At 39.3% G+C, this 16,696-nt stretch overlaps 1 protein-coding gene across 3 annotated transcripts in view; it reads right to left on the reverse strand.

Moving 5' to 3' along the window:
* Positions 1-16,696, reverse strand: part of atad2b.S (ATPase family, AAA domain containing 2B S homeolog) — a 106,847-nt gene that overhangs the window by 72,684 nt on the left and 17,467 nt on the right. For all 3 annotated transcript variants that reach the window (XM_041565071.1, XM_041565070.1, XM_041565069.1), the window contains exons 7-11: positions 14,135-14,254; positions 10,103-10,178; positions 6,057-6,158; positions 2,293-2,404; positions 1,392-1,507 (exon numbers count right to left, since the gene is read on the reverse strand). In XM_041565071.1, the coding sequence (XP_041421005.1) occupies positions 1,392-1,507; positions 2,293-2,404; positions 6,057-6,158; positions 10,103-10,178; positions 14,135-14,254 (526 nt within the window). The remainder of the gene's footprint in view (positions 1-1,391; positions 1,508-2,292; positions 2,405-6,056; positions 6,159-10,102; positions 10,179-14,134; positions 14,255-16,696) is intronic.

The raw sequence follows: 16,696 nt of genomic DNA on the forward strand, positions 1-16,696 counted from the left end.
GGTTACCTCACCAGATACTTTGTCCCCTTTCCTGGAAAAATATACTGGTCTTCCTATATTTTCAATCTTATTCCCTATTAATTTTAACCTTATTCCCTATTAATAACAGTGGCGTTAAGGATAATTTTTACTGGCCAGGCTGGTAAAATAAACTGGTGACCCTAACCACTCAATGCCTTAAATACTTTGTTTGGCTCATAGAATAGCTTTCCCTCACTCTCTCATTGGCTGAAAAAACTTCCTGGTTTTGTTGCAGTTCAGTTTCTCACATTCTCTCAGTGGCTGCAAACATTTCTGGTTTACAGGAGAGAGACCAGGAGCCACTTAACCTTCTTTCTGGCCTCAAGGCATTTTTATCTGACCCTGCCTGAACTTATTACCAGCAGGACCCTATGCCCAACAAAAGTCTTTTCGCTAGTCTCCAAGTCCTGCCTCTCAGTAGCCATGTTCCAATATCTTGCACTGATGAGATCTAACAGTCTGTCTGCAAGTATAGATATATGGCTATGAACCATTAGGCTGTATCTGTGCTATAAACCAGTGGTTCTAGATGTATATTTGGCCAAAGGTACATAAAGGAGTGATTTGCATGTGTCCAATGATGCCTTATGGGAGAATTAAAACTCATGTTTGGTATTTAGGCAGTGCTGTGTGTATGGCATGAGAAAATAAGTAAATATCTTCTTCACTTTGCATGTAATTGCTTGTGAAGGGCTTTTTGGATTATTTTTGCCCATATCACCCTAACCAGGTTCAGTTTTCCACAACAAAAGCCTTGTAATGACGTCACGAGAATTTGAAATTGTGGTCTGAAAGTGGTGTCCCTCATGAGATAATTCCCCCCCGCCCACAAGAATGTTGGATTATATGGCCTCCTATAGCTCTTGCCACTGAGCTTTGCTGGTATTGCAAGGGTACCTCTCCCCCGACTATCTCTAAAGGAGGACACTCTCTCATTGGCTCTAAACACTTCATGGTTACTTGAGGCCAGAAAGAGGGTTAAGTGGCTCAGGGTCTCTCTCCTGTAAACCAGGAATGTTTGCAGCCACTGAGAGAATGTGAGAAACTGTCCTGCAACAGTAAAAGTTAATCACTCACAGAAACCTGATGAAAGAACATTACGTACAAGTTATTTCCTGGTGTGCCACTGTCCTTATACGACAGTTAATTATCTATCTCTACTGCGGTTACCTCACAGAACACTTTCCCTCAATCTTATTTGCAGTAAAACACTACTTGGTTACCTCACAGGACAAGTTCCCTCATTTTCTCGTTTGCTGTAAATCATACTATTAAGCCCCTGTGAATAAGCAGCTGGTATTGTAATGACATTTTATCCTTCTGCCTGGCTCTAAATGACCATAAACAAGTAGAAAAAGAACTGCTCTTACCTCGGTGGTTGTATTCGGAACTTCTCAAAAATCTCAGGATACAGAAGGGGAAATACAACCATTTCTTTTAATGCATAAATGTGTTCACTGAGTCCACCCACACTATCAAACCGCACCTAGAAAAAACAGACCGGTGTTACTACAAAAACCCCTAAAACATCGAATAAATACATACAGTTACATAGTTAAATTGGGTTGAAAAATGCTTATATTCCCAGAACATTCTCCAATAAGATCAATACATGTAGAGCAGTGATCCCCAACCAGTGGCTCATGAGCAACATGTTACTTACCAACTCCTTGGATGTTGCTCTCATTGGCCTCAAAGCAGGTGCTAATTTTTTTAATTCCTGGCTTGGAGGCAAGTTTTGGTTGTATAAAAAACATGTTTATGATCAAACAGAGCCTCCTGTTGGCTGCCAGTGCACATAGGGACTACCGCATAGCCAATTATATCCTTATTTTTCATGCTTGTGTTGCTCCCCAAATCTTTTTACATTTGAATGTGGCTCATGGATAAAAAAGGTTGGAGACCCCGATGTAGAGTATTTCACACAAAGACTAGTCTGTCAAAGCCTGATTTAGCTGCAGCCCCTGGTAATGCAGAAAGGTTGACGTTTTAAGAATTCTCAAACAACCTAGTGCAGACATTAAATGCACCTGTTAGGAATTAAACACATCTAAATACTTCTGGATCTCTAGATAGCCAGTACTTCTACAATTTGGACATTGTTTTGTTGATGTTGCTAGCTTCCACATTACATCCACTCTGCTATTGTGGGGTATGAAATTCTATGGAGTAGGAGGAACACAAGCCTAAAAACATGAACTACCTGAATAATGTAATTATTTAAGCAGTCTGACCTTGATAAAAGTATTGATTACATTAAGGAATACTCACTGATCTATCTAAGCTCATTGGATCTACATCAGCCAGGCTGGCTCCAACCTTTACACGCTCACGCAGTATTCCGCTAGCTAAATCCTCCGCTCGAAGGTTCATAGGCAAGCACCTGCAAGACACAGCACAGGCAATGCTCAATACACACTGCACTGGTATACTTACAGTAACATCACCATAAAGAACCATTATTGCTTTGTCAATCAGTTGATTCAGAATTTGGTACACATGTGATTATATGGAATTCTTTAGACCTCTGGCTTTCTGTATGAAGGGGTTATACTTTCCCTAAGAAAGAGCTGCACACCTCAAAGCAGCATTATACCCTCGTAATTAACATAAGATCAATAAATAGGACTTATTTTTTGCCTATTACTTAGGAAATATCTAATATTTTTGATATTTCTTGCACTAAAAGTGGCAAAATCTGAAAATGAAAGTAAAGTCGCATTCTATTTGCTGTCCCTGTGAGCTACATGAAAACAAAACCAGTGTCCACTAAGAAGTCCTCTTTATAAACAAAACTTCCCCAACTGAAGCCGGACAGGCTGTGATAGGGAGTAGCTCTTTATACAAAGTTCATCAGTAAACTGAGAATTTGCTTTTACCTTGTGTTAGGAATCTGATGCTAATTTAATAAAATAAAAAAGCCTTAAATGGTCAGTATATAACCTAAGAAAATCTCAAAACGTATAGAATATTCAAGGTTTAAAAGTGGGCATAAAATCAAACAAAGACGGTCTGTGTATGATGGGAGTCCAAGTGATCGCGAAGCAGAGCCGCTGGTTTGGAGATTGGTTTTGAAAAGGTAATCTGCAGATGCACCATGTTAAGGTGGCCATACACGGGCCGATAAAAGCTGCCGACAGACCGTGTCGGCAGTTTATTGGCCCATGTATGGGGCCCCCCCCGACGGGCTTCACCGATCGAGATCTGGCCGAAAGTCGGCCACATCTCGATCGGATGGGACAAAAAATCCCATCGGATCGCGGCCGCATCTATTCGTTGATGCGGTCCCGCAATCCGACCGCCCGTTAGGCATCGTTAGGATCCGATCGTTGGGCCCTAGGGCCCACGATCGGATCAGCCCGATATTTCCCATCTCAAGGTGGGCATATCGGAGGGAGATCCGCTCGTTTGGCGACATCGCCAAACGAGTGGATCTCTCCATGTATGGCCACCTTAAGCAAGTTTGTGGTATATCAGGAGATGATAAAGTAAAGGTAATCTGCAGATGCACCACAGCAGCTAGTTTGTGGTATATCAGGAGGAGATAAAGTAAAGATGAGCTGTTATGATCATTTGTGCTCTTTGCATTATCATATGGCTGCCTTTCTACTGCTCCTATATTGTGAAAAGAGCTTTAACGTGTGCAGCCCTTCTGTTTGGTTTGCAGATTGTTAGTACATTTATATGGCCATCGATGGGCCAATAGTCGTATGAAATGATTTTCAGACCATCTGTGGACGTCCTGAAAATTTTTGTCGCATGGCAAACGGTTGTTTAGTCAATGAGACAGGTTAGAACATTTTTGAAAGGCAACGACAATATATTTGCATGTATTGCCTATCTGCCGATATCCTTGTGTACCCATCACTATTATTTCTGGGACATGACTTTTGTAGGATTGCCGTCTGTCAATTAAAGGCCAAAACATAATCTGATTTGTTATTTTTCCTACTTAAATCTGAATGGTTAGTTTTAGATTGTTGCATAAACTAAATCAATAAACTTGGAGCAAACTTTGCACCTATTAGTGTTCCCCCTTTGAATTCATAATTGCATTTTCTTCTGTTAGAAAAACAGATCAGTTAACATGAATAGAACTTAAGTTTCCTTTTAAACACGTACAAGCATGCATAGTTGTATTAAGCTGGCACGACAAGCTGATTTTAAAATTGCACATCCACTTATTGTACATTATTCCAACGCAATGCACTGATCCAGCTTATCTGAAGGCTTACTACTTAAAAGAACAGTTCGGTGTAAAATAAAAACTGGGTAAATAGGCTGTGCAAAATAAAAAAATGTTTCTAATATAGTTACTTAGCCAAAAATTTAATTTATAGTCAGTGACTATAAGGGTGGCCACATGGGACATAATTGTTCAGTGAGTTTGCAATTGATCCTCAGCATTCAGCTCAGATTCAAAAGCAACAGCTATGGCCAATGTGCCCCCCCCCCCCAAGTCACTGATTGGTTACTGCCTGGTAACCAATCAGTGGAAACAAAGTAGGGATGCACCAAATCCACTATTTTGGATTCAGCCGAACCTCTGAATCCTTTGCGAAAGATTCTGAACCAAATCTGAATCCTAATTTGCATATGGAAATTAGGGGTGGGAAGGGAAACCAAACTTCCTTTTTGTGACAACATTACACGATTTTCCTCCCCACCCCTAATTTGCATGAAAAAGGACGAAACCCGAACCAAAGCCTCTCCCTAAAACCAAGAGAGCTGAAAAGCAGGAAGTAGTATTCTAGTTATTATGTTACACATCCAGTCACTCAAGCCTTTATACATTACATTTTTGGCTAACTAACTGTATTAGAAACATTTATTTTGCACAGCCCATTTATTTTATTTTTACACTGAACAATTCCTTTAAGAGTGCTGCAGTAGTGTTTTAGCTTACACCATTTGCATACTAATCGGAGGGTGATGATCAGCCTACCTTTGTCTTCTGGCCAATCAATTCTAATGCAATGATAATTGAGTTTAACTGACCGGTTAACCAGTGATGGACCCCAATAACACAGCTCGTTTAGAACACATTTCAATCTGAAAGGAATAGTGAACAAGGGCCAGTTTAGACCCTTCAAAGATAGGTTGCTGGGACCTCTCTGAACAGATCATGGAGTTGAATAGAAAACCAACGATAAGACAAATATATGGAACGTAATGTTCAACTTCTTATATCCTCCACAGTTCTACTGCTAGGTGGTTGCTGACTGCTGCCAACTACAACCTGTATCCTCAAACAGCCAGTAACCAAGACTGCTGGGAACTGTAGCTAAGAAACACTTTGAAAAGGTGACAGATGAAGGAGAGAATCCATTGGGATCTATTTATTGTGCTGTGTAAATAAGTGGAGTAAAACATTACCGGTGATGTTGCTCATAACAACCACTCAGATATTTGCTTATGTTTTCCAACTGCTGAAAACTAAATTGCTGATTGGATGCAATGAGCAACATCACCGGTAATGTTGTACTCCACCTTTTTAAACAGCATGATAAATAGGCCCCATTAATACGTTTGTGAAGATTCTCATTCATCCAGGGCATGGTGTATCTGTAGAAATAAGTCAAATCAACTAGACTTGCTGTGTTTTTTCTTGAAGACCTAGGGATGCACAGAATCCAGGATTTCGTTCGGGATTCGTTCTTTTTCAGCAGGATTTGGATTCAGCCTGGCAGAACCGAATCCAAATTTGCATATGTAAATTAGGTGTGGGAAGGGAAATCACGCAAGTTTTTGTCACAAAACAAGGAAGTAAAAAACATTTTTCCAACCTTTTCCTTTCCCTCCCCTAATTTGCATATGTAAATTAGGATTTAGGTTGGTATTCAGCCGAATCTTTCATGAATGATTCGTGGGTTCGGCCGAATCCCAAAAAGTGGATACGGTGCATCCCTAGTTTCACCAGTCATCGAACTGCCTTTCTCAATTCTGAATTTAAATTTCTGAATATTTCTACAGATGCCCCACTAATAAGTGCTTTGCACCAGTGTAACCTGAAGCCGGGAATCTTGCTTAAATACCTGTTCCTTGCTTTGGCCATGCTTTTAGATTTCCTCCTCTCAAACCGTTCTTCATCTGAAGAGGAGGTTGTGTCACTGCTGTGTATTGCATGCTTCTTTCTCCTAGTAAGGAAATAAAGATTATAAAAGCAGTAAGAAGTCAGTAAAATTCTAAGGGTGATGGCATCTTAGTAGGTTACAAGTAGTGACAACCATAATGACAGCCGACCACGTTCCATTCTAAGCAACTCGGGACCAATTTAGGATTTTCACCTGAAAACACTCTGTTTAGTGACCAACAGTGTGCCTCCCCTTGCCCAATGCTTTTTTACTAATTTGTCTCCATTAGGGATGCACCGAATCCAGGATTCAGCCTTTTTCAGCAGGATTCGAATTTGCGAGAATCCTTGTGCCTGGCCGAACCAAATCTGCATATGTAAATTAGGGTCAGGAAGGGAAATCACGACTTTTCGTCACAAAACTAGGAAGGTAAAAAAAAAAGTTTTTTTCCCACTTTTTCCTTTATTGACCCTAATTTGTATATGAAAATTAGGATTTGGATTTGGTTGGGTAAAATCTTGGGGATTCGGCCGAATCCAAGATTTGGGATCCCTAGTCTCATACTGCAGCATAGGTAACGGTGTTGTGGAAATTCTATAAGCAAGGGCGAATCATTGTGATACTGACCAGCAACTTACAAATATTAGATATTAAAAACGTTCCTTGCTGAATACTACAAATATGTCCTTGGATATGATGCTTAGTTACTCAATTATTGCTTGGTAAAGTCACAACAATTTTAGTACAGGTATGGGACCTGGGGTTTTCCGGATAACAGATCTTTCCATAATTTGGATCTTCATACCTTAAGTGTAGTAGAAAATCATATAATCATTAAATAACCCCAATAGGCTGGCTCTGCTTCCAATAAGGATTAATTATATCTTAGTTTGGATCAAGTGTTAGGTACTGTTTTATTATTACAGTGAAAATGGAAATCATTTTTGAAAATTTGGATTAATAAGATAAAATGGAATCTATGGGAGGCAGCCTTTCAGTAATTCGGATCTTCCTGGAAAATTGGATTCCGGATAACGCAGCATATTGATAGGGCTTTCTTTGTAACATAACCTATAACAAATTCTATTTGGCATTCATTTATTTTAAATAAAGAGTAAGTCTTCATTTTAAAGGTAAAGGATGTACAGGTATGGGACCTGGGGTTTTCCAGATAATGGATCTTTCCGTAATTTGGGTCTTCATGTCTTAAGTCTACTAGAAATTAATTTAAACATTAAATAAACCCAATAGGCTGGTTTTGCTTCCAATAAGGATTAATTATATCTTAGGTGGGATCAAGCACAAGCTACTGTTTTATTATTACAGAGAAAAGGGAAATCATTTTTAAAAATTTGGATTATTTGGATAAAATGGAGTCTATGGGAGACAGCCATTCCATAATTCGGAGCTTTCTGGATATTGGGTTTCCGGATAAGGGGTCCTATACCTGTACTATAAAGAAAGCCCAATAGCTAGGAAAATGGTAGCATACTTGGATTTATGAAACAGTATAAAAAGAAACCTTTACACCTTATGACCCCTATTCCCCAGTTGAGAATAAAAAATGTAGCCACTGACCGTCATCAATAGATTTGATGACCATATTGTCCCATTTAACAAATGACTTCTGTTAAGTACTACATTAAATTAAATTAGAATCTTATTAAAAGTTTTCAGAAATGAATTCTGCACTAAATTATCATGGAAAAATAAATAAATGTCCACAAGGCAGTGGAACGGATTAAAGCTCTCCACACGGAGTGTAATGACTTCAAAGGAAACATTCATTTGTGACTCTCTCAGAGAGCTTCTAATTGAGCCAAAGTGACAAACCCCTAAATCTGACACAATGAATTCACGCTGGAGGCAATGTGCTTGATTTAACCATCTATAATTTAGGCTATGAGTATTGGGACTTTGAGACAAATCACAGAACGGCTTGTTTGGAAATGGCTGAATTAGAACGGTCTAGACAAACTTCCCCAGCTAGAATTGCTCTTGGCAATCTTATGTGGCAAAACGAAGAACAGCAGCCCCCCTTTTTCTTTGTTTCCGACACCTTTAAAGCTGTTTTTTTCTAAAATGTCAGTAAATGAAAAAGCAAAGGAACAGAAAAATACTTGATTTTATTCTCCTATTAAAGGTAAAGTAAACCCTACATAAAATTGTTCCCTTGCAGCTCCCATATCTCCAAAGTAGGAAGCCATAGTTTAAGTTGGCCATTCATGGGTCAGCATTTGCAGCCAATACAACTACTCAAAACGGAGCCTGAGCTTCATAGTCTGCGTACGGAGTCCAAACAATAGGCCGACTGATATCTGAATACTTTAAAGGGATACTGTCATGGGGAAACGTTTTTTTTTTTCAAAACGCATCAGTTAACAGTGCTCCTCCATCAGACTTCTGCACTGAAATCCGTTTTTCAAAAGATCAAAGTTTTTTTTATATTTAATTTTGAAATCTGACATGGGGCTAGACATATTGTCAGTTTCCCAGCTGCCCCCAGTAATGGGACTTGTGCTTCAGTCACTCTTTACTGCAATTTGGAGTGATATCACCACCTCCCCCAGCAGCCAAACAAAAGAAAAATGGGAAGGTAACCAGGTAACAGCTCCCTAACACAAGATAACAGCTGCCTGGTAGATCTAAGAACAGCACTCAATAGTAAAATCCAGGTCCTACTGCGACACATTCAGTTACATTGAGTAGAAGAAACAAAAGCCTGTCAAAAAGCAGTTCCATAATGTAGTACTGGCTCTTTCTGAAAGCACACGACCAGACAAAATGACCTGAGATGCACCTACACACCAATATTACAACTCAAAAAAAAAAAAAAAAAAAAAAAAAACCACTTGTTGGTTCAGGAATAAAACTTTATATTGTAGGATGCATTATTTGCAGTGCAAGTGTAATTTATAAATAAAAACGACACCAAATCCCTTTAAATATCACAAGGGAAAATAGGCTTCTTAGTTATTTAGTGCAATACAGGTTTTAAGTGCCTCCATGCCAAGCTCCAGCAACAAATCACAAGGAGCCAGATGTACATAGAGCAGGGAAGATGCTACTATGCCTCCCTGCGAGCTGCTATACACCCAGCTTGCACGTGCATATGAAGTTATGGTAGGTGGTAGCAGGGGATTGAAGCAAGCAGCAGCTCCAAGTAAAGTGTGGTTACCTCTGCCCTGACAGATCTGTGTTAGCCTTTCATGCAGAAATGGCTACTGCAGTTGCCTTTCAAAGGAGAAATAAACCCTAAAAATGAATATGGCTGAAAATGCCATATTTTATATACTGTAATGACCTTATTGCATGAGGATAAAGTTTCAGCTTGTCAATAGCAGCAATGATCCAGGACTTCAAACTTGTCACAGGGGGTCACCATCTTGGAAAGTGTCTGTGACACTCACATGCTCAGTGGGCTCTGATTGGCTGTTGAGAAGCTAAGCTTAGGGCTCGTCACCAATTATCCAGCAGAAAATGAGCTTCCCTGGCTGTAATATAAGCTGATGCTACAGGTTTGCTGATTATTAAATTCTGATGCTAATTGCACTGGTTTCTGTGCTGCCATGTAGTAATTATGTGTATTAATTACTAATCAGCCTTATATTGTGACATTTCTATTCTATGTGTACTGTATATTGTGAGTGGGTCCCTAAGCTCAGTAAGTGACAGCAGCACAGAGCATGTGCAGTGAATCAGCAGAAAAGAAGATGGGGAGCTACTGGGGCATCTTTGGAGACACAGATCTTTAGTTCTCCTTTAAGTAAACAGCTTACACTGGAAAGCTGGGGAAATTTTTAATACACAATATTGCTTTTAGGATCAATCACTGTTGTCAGACTACCACTGCCAGAATGCTTTAAGCACTGATAATATGTTGGTGTGCACTGTATCTGTAGTATATGTGAGCCAACACAGAACAAGAGTTAGGTCTTTGTTTATTACTGCAGCAGCCCAAGTGAGGTATGATTCCATAAAACAAAAGGCGAAGTCTATTAAAATACCTGATATGGCTTCTTCGTGCAGGAGATCTATGAGTGTCGAACAAAGTGCTCGGTCTCTTCCTTTGATGTGCTGGTTCTAAAAAGAAATGGTTTAAAAAAGGTCTTAGCAAACAATATGGCTGATTCATGTCAAAGAATTGTCAGGCTACTAAATCCCAACATAGAACTTTAAATAAATAACCATATGCCCCAGATGTGCAGGGATAGATTATTTCCCAGTAAGCTTGTGCGAGCAGGACTTCCTTGCAGTTTCTCTAGAGAAAGAGCCCTGAATAACTATTCCAAGATCAGGAATGACAGTGTTTGAAGGAATACTAACATCAAAAAAATGATAGTGTTTCAAAGTAATAAAATTATAATGCAGTGTTGCCCTGCACTGGTAAAACTGGTGTGTTTGCTTCAGAAACACTACTATAGTTTATATAAACAAGCTGCTGTGTAGCCATGGGGGCAGCCATTCAAGCACAGGATACACAGTAGATAACAGATAAGTACTACTATAGTTTATATAAACAAGCTGCTGTGTAGCCATGGGGGCGGCCATTCAAGCACAGGATGCACAGTAGATAACAGATAAGTACTACTATAGTTTATATAAACAAGCTGCTGTGTAGCCATGGGGGCAGCCATTCAAGCACAGGATACACAGTAGATAACAGATACGTACTACTATAGTTTATATAAACAAGCTGCAGTGTAGCCATGGGGGCAGCCATTCAAGCACAGGATACACAGTAGATAACAGATAAGTACTACTATAGTTTTTATAAACAAGCTGTTGTGTAGCCATGGGGGCAGCCAAAGAATAATAGGCTCAGGTTACACAGCAGATGGCAGATAAGCTCTGTAGAACATAATGGTGTTATCTGTTATCCGCTATTTAACCTGTGCCATATAGTATTTTTTCAATTTCCACCATTGCTGCACAGCAGCTTGTTTATATGAACTATAGTAGTGTTTCTGAAGCAAGCACATCAGTTTTACCAGTGCAACACTACATGATATTTTCATTACTTTAAAACACTTTTTTTTTGGTGTTACTGTTCCTTTAAGAACCCATGTAGTAAATCAGGCAGAAAAAAAACTGCCCCTAGTCAGCAGGCCTGGTCATACTGTACATTTGATGGTGTTCATCCCGTTACTTTAATGTAAGATCGGTAGCTATTTGTTGTATTGAACAACTCATATAGGAATGGTCCTTTTTAAACATACTGCTGCCTCATTCTCTGTCAAGTTAATGTGGGAGAGGGAAACTGTTAAAGAAATTTAAAAGCTCAAAACTCAATGTAAAACAGCTCAGGGCACTCTTCTGAAGCTCAAAACTCAATGTAAAACAGCTCAGGGCACTCTTCTGAAGCTCAAAACTCAATGTAAAACAGCTCAGGGCACTCTTCTGAGCAACTCTGCAACTTTTAATTAAACTTGCTCAAGCCAAAATAATTTGTCTTTACACTGTGAATAGAATGAATTTGAAACAGCGCCATCTCCTGTTTATTTTTGCCAAATGACTACAGTCTAAAGTATATTAGTTGGGCTCTACTCATAGAATTAAAGGAGAAGGAAAGGCTTTTTTGCACTTGGGGGTGCCAAATGTTAGGCACCCCAAGTGATTGTGTTGACTTACCTGAAACCCCGGGTCGATGCTCCTATCAACAGAAAACTGCACCAGCTCGGGGTTATACCAGTGAGCAACACAGAGCGATCCTCTTCCGGCTTCTTCTTTCTTCAAATTTCCCGGGTTGGACGCATGTGCAGTTAAACTAAATAGTTAAAGTTCGGCTTTTAGTTCTACTGCGAATGCGCAGCCGTGCGAAGAAAGAAGAGGAAAGAAGAGGATCGCTCCGTGGTGCTCACTGGTATAACCCCGGGCTGGTATAGATTTCTGCTTATAGGAGCACCAGACCGGGGTTTCAGGTAAGTCAATACAATCACTTGGGGTGCCTAACATTTTGCACCTCCAAATGCTGCAACCCTTTCCTTCTCCTTTAAGTGAGCAGAGTCGTCTAAAGTTTCTCTGGTCAAGCGCCACTTTGCTATTGAAAATCGTAGGTTTTCTGGCACTGCTGTTTCAAATGATATTGGTGTAAAAACAGCTAATATCTTGAAAAGCTGCAAAAAAAAAAAAAAAAATATAAACTCTTTCCAGCTTTCAAATGTTGGTCACTGACCCCACCTAAAAAACAAATGCTCTGTAAAGCTACAGATTTATGGTTATTGCTGCTTTTTATTACTCATCTTTCTATTCAGGCCTCTGCTATTCATATTCCTTATTCAAATCAGGGCATGGTTGCTAGTGGAATTTGGAGCCTAGCAACAACATTACTGAAACTGCAAACTGGAGAGCTGCTAAATAAAAAGCTATAGAACTCAAAATCCACAAATTAAAAAAAAAAACAATTTCATATTGAACATCACGCTCTACATCAGGGGTCCCCAACCTTTTTTACCCGTGAGCCACATCCAAATGTAAAAAGAGTTGAGGAGCAACACAAGCTTTAAAAAGCCCTTGGGGTGCCAAAGAAGGGCCGTGATTGGCTGTTTGGTAGCCCCTATGTGGAGTGGCAGCCTACAAGAGGCTCTACTTGGCACTATACTTCATTTTTATACAATACTTAGCCTGGAATTAAAAAAAAAAGCACCTGCATTGAGGCCACAGAGAGCAACATCCAAGGGGTTGGAGAGCAACATGTTACTCACGAGCTACTGGTTGGGGATCACTGCTCTACATCATACTAAAAGTTAATTTAAAGGTGAACAACCCCTTTAAGGCAAAATTGCCCATTAAAGGGGTGGTTCATGTTCAAACTACTAGTTGTTTTCAGATAAAGCACCAGAAATAACGACTTTTTTCAATGACTTTCTATTTTCTATGTGTTACCATTTTTCTAATATTGAAGTATAAAGTGTCATTTTTCACCTTCTGAAGCAGCTACAAAAGGGGGGTCGCCGACCCTGTCAACTGTTCTAAATGGATACATTTAGTTGATACATCTTTGTCCCTGCTGAGCAGAATCTCTGTGTTTCATTACAGGCAGCTGTTATAATTGATACAATAGTTGCTGCCGAGAAATGTATCAACTAAATGGAGCAAATTGTAACAGTTCAGAACCTGCATCTGAATTACTGAGCTGCCAGACTGAAAAACCACAGACAGGGAACATTCAACTTTAAACTTAAATTTCAGAAAAACAGTAAAAAATAAAATAATGGAAAGTAATTGAAATAAGTCTTTATTTCTGGGGAAAATCTAAAAACAACTTGATTGAAAAAAAGTGTTTGGAAGGTGAACAAACTTAAAGGGATACTGTCATGGGAAAACATGTTTTTTTCCAAAATGCATCGGTTATAATGTGCTCCAGCAGAATTCTGCACTGAATTCCATTTTTCAAAAGAACAAATGATTTTTTTTATATTCAATTTTGAAATGTGACATGGGGCTAGACATATTGCCAGTTTCCCAGCTGCCCCAGTCATGTGACTTGTGCCTGCACTTTAGGATGGAACTACTTTCTAGCAAGCGGTTATTTCTCCTACTTAATGTAACTGAAGGAGTCTCAGTGGGACTTGGCTTTTACTAATGAGTGTTGTTTTTAGATCTACCAGGCAGCTGTTATCTTTTGTTAGGGAGCTGCTATCTGGTTACCTTCCCATTGTTCTTTTGTTAGGCTGCTCGGGGGTGGAAGGGAGGGGGGTGATATCACTCCAACAGTAAAGAGTTACTAAAGTTTATCAGAGCAAGTCACATGACTGGGGGCAGCTGGGAAACTGACAATATGTCTAGCCCCATGTCAGATTTTAAGATTGAATATAAAAAAATCTGTTTGCTCTTTTGAAAAATGGATTTCAGTGCAGAATTCTGATGTGATTTGAAAGAAAAAAAAAACAAAAAAAAAACACAACAACAACAACAACAACATGTTTTCCCATGAGAGTATCCCTTTAAGGAATCATACAACTGTCGAGTTGCTAAATGCCAATATTTTCTCCGCTCCTCGTCAGTTTGCCATATACAAACAGGTTTTAATACAATACCAATAGGAGGCGCTTGATATCGCTCCACAGTTTTCCTCTGCCTCAAGTTATATGGCCGATCGTTTTCCTCTCCTTCAACCTCAGCTTCTTCATCTCCATCTTCTCCTTCTTCCTGTGACTCTGGAAATGTAACAATAACTTACATAAGTTGTTCCACTTATCTAGGTGGGTTCTGATTATTTTTTGTTACAACAGGGGACACACTCAGACAAAATGTTGGGTATTCATATATAAGCAACAGGACCGCACCAAGTCTGTTATGTCTCTTTCAAAAACAATATTTGGTATTCTAAACAAGCATTTTCAAAAGCAGATCTTTCAGCACTAGAGTTGCAATGGTGGAACACTTGATCTGCTCCCTCCCACTGCGGTCAGTTCACTGTGCTGCGCTCATGAGGGAGGGTTCAGCATCCCAGAGTCCAACGCACTATTTTAACAACTGCCACAAGTCCTCCTCCCAGTACCATGTCAGTGTCAATAAATAATAAAGTACAACAACAACAAAAAAGTTAGGAACTGGCAAATAAAAAGGCTTTTTAGACAAGTTTTTATTTGCTCTTAGACTGTGTTTATAGTTTGAAAGAGAAGCAAATGTCCCTCTATGCTCCGTACCGAACTTCCTGACCCAGGGGCACCATATTCCTAACATTATTCCTAATATATTCCTAACATTATTAGCTACAGACGACATGGAAACATTAGTACAGCACAAACTCTAATTTTGGTTCTGCACCACAATTTTAAATGAAACGACTCAGATGCAGTTGAACTACAGACTTTCATCTTTAATTCAGTGGGTTGAACAAAAAGATTGCATAAAAATGTGACGAACTGAAGCCTTTTTATTAACACAATCACTTCATTTCAGGGGCTCAAAAGCAATTAGAAAACTGAAAATAAAATGTCAATTTGTAATACTTGATTGAAAACCCTTTGCTGCCAATGACAGGCTGAAGTGTTGAACTCATGGACATCACCAGATTCTGTGTTTGCTCCTGTTTAATGCTCTGCCAGGCCGTTACTGCAGCCACTTTCACTTGCTGTTTGTTTGTGGCCTTTCTGTCCCAAGTTTAGTCTTCAACAAGTGAAATGCAGCTCAATTGGGTTCAGATCAGGTGACTGAATTGTAATTCAACAATATTCCACTTCTTTGCTTTAATAAACTCCTGGGTTGCTTTGGCTCTATGTTTTGGGTCATTATGAAACGCCTCCCAATCAATGTGACTGCATTTAGCTGGATTTGAGCAGACAGTGTCTCTGAACAGCTCAGAATTCATTCTTGTGCTTCTGTCCTGTGTCACATGATGGATAAACACTAGTGTCCCAGTGCCACTGGCAGCCATGCACGCCCAAGCCATCACACTGCCTCCCAAATGTTTTATACAGAACTGTGCTATGCTTTGGGTCATCAGCTGTCCCACCCCTTCTCCAGAATTTTTTCCTTGCCACCATTCTGGTAGAGGTTGATCTTAGTGTCATCTGTCCAAAGCATGTTTTTCCAGAACTGTGCTAGAACTAGACTTTCGATTCTTGATGCTTATGAGTGGCTTGTACCTTGCAGTGCACCCTCTGTATTTACTTTCATGCAGTCTTCTCTTTATGGTAGACTTGGATATGGAGACTCTACCTCCTGGAGACTGTTGTTCACTTGTTTGGCTGTTGTGAAGGGGTTTCTCTTTACCATGGAAATGATTCTGAGATCACCCACCACTGTTGTCTTCCGTGGATGTCCAGGTCTTTTTGCGTTGCTAAATTCACCAGTGCTTTCTTTCTTTCTCAGGATGTACCAAACTGCTACAATATCAGGAGAGGCAAAATCTACAATTTCTCGGATGTTTTTTTTCTGTTTTTGCAGCTTAAAAGGAAGACTATACGCCCAAAATGATCACTTAAGCAACAGATAGTTTACATCATATTAAGTGGCATATTAAAAAATCTTCCCAAACTGGTATATATATTTACAACAGTGGTGGATGATCGCAGAATCATTTCCATGGTGAAGAGAAACCCCACCCCTGAAATGAAGTGATTGTGTTAAAAAAAGGCTTTAGTTCATCACATTTTTATGCAACCTTTTTGTTCAACTCACTGAATTAAAGTTGAAAGTCTGCTCTGCAGTTCAACTGCATCCGAGTTGTTTTATTTAAAATTCATTGTGGTAATGTACAGAAGCAAAATTAGAAAAAAAGTTTAAGATTTATGGGCCTAACTGTATAATTGTGCAGGAGCATAAACAAAGTGTGACAATGGTAACAATATGAAGCCCTGGATATACATATTTCTCTTTGTGTGGATGTGTTAAAGGGCTTCTTCACTGTTCCTAACTATCTGTACAATGAAAGGCAACACAAAAGGAACATTAATATGGCTTAAAATACATAAAGGGGAATTATCGCGAACATGATAAGCTTCATCATACTGAAATAAGAATTTTTAAATACATTCAATTAAATATTCTGCATTGTTTCTAAAATTATCAAGTTTATAGTCACTATTTCTTTCTCAGCATCGGTTTCTCTTCATTCTCTCTTCATGCAGCAGTTGGGTGTCAGATATTCATTG

This window comes from Xenopus laevis, chromosome 5S (genome assembly GCF_017654675.1).
Source record: "Xenopus laevis strain J_2021 chromosome 5S, Xenopus_laevis_v10.1, whole genome shotgun sequence".
NCBI classification, from domain to species: domain Eukaryota; kingdom Metazoa; phylum Chordata; class Amphibia; order Anura; family Pipidae; genus Xenopus; species Xenopus laevis.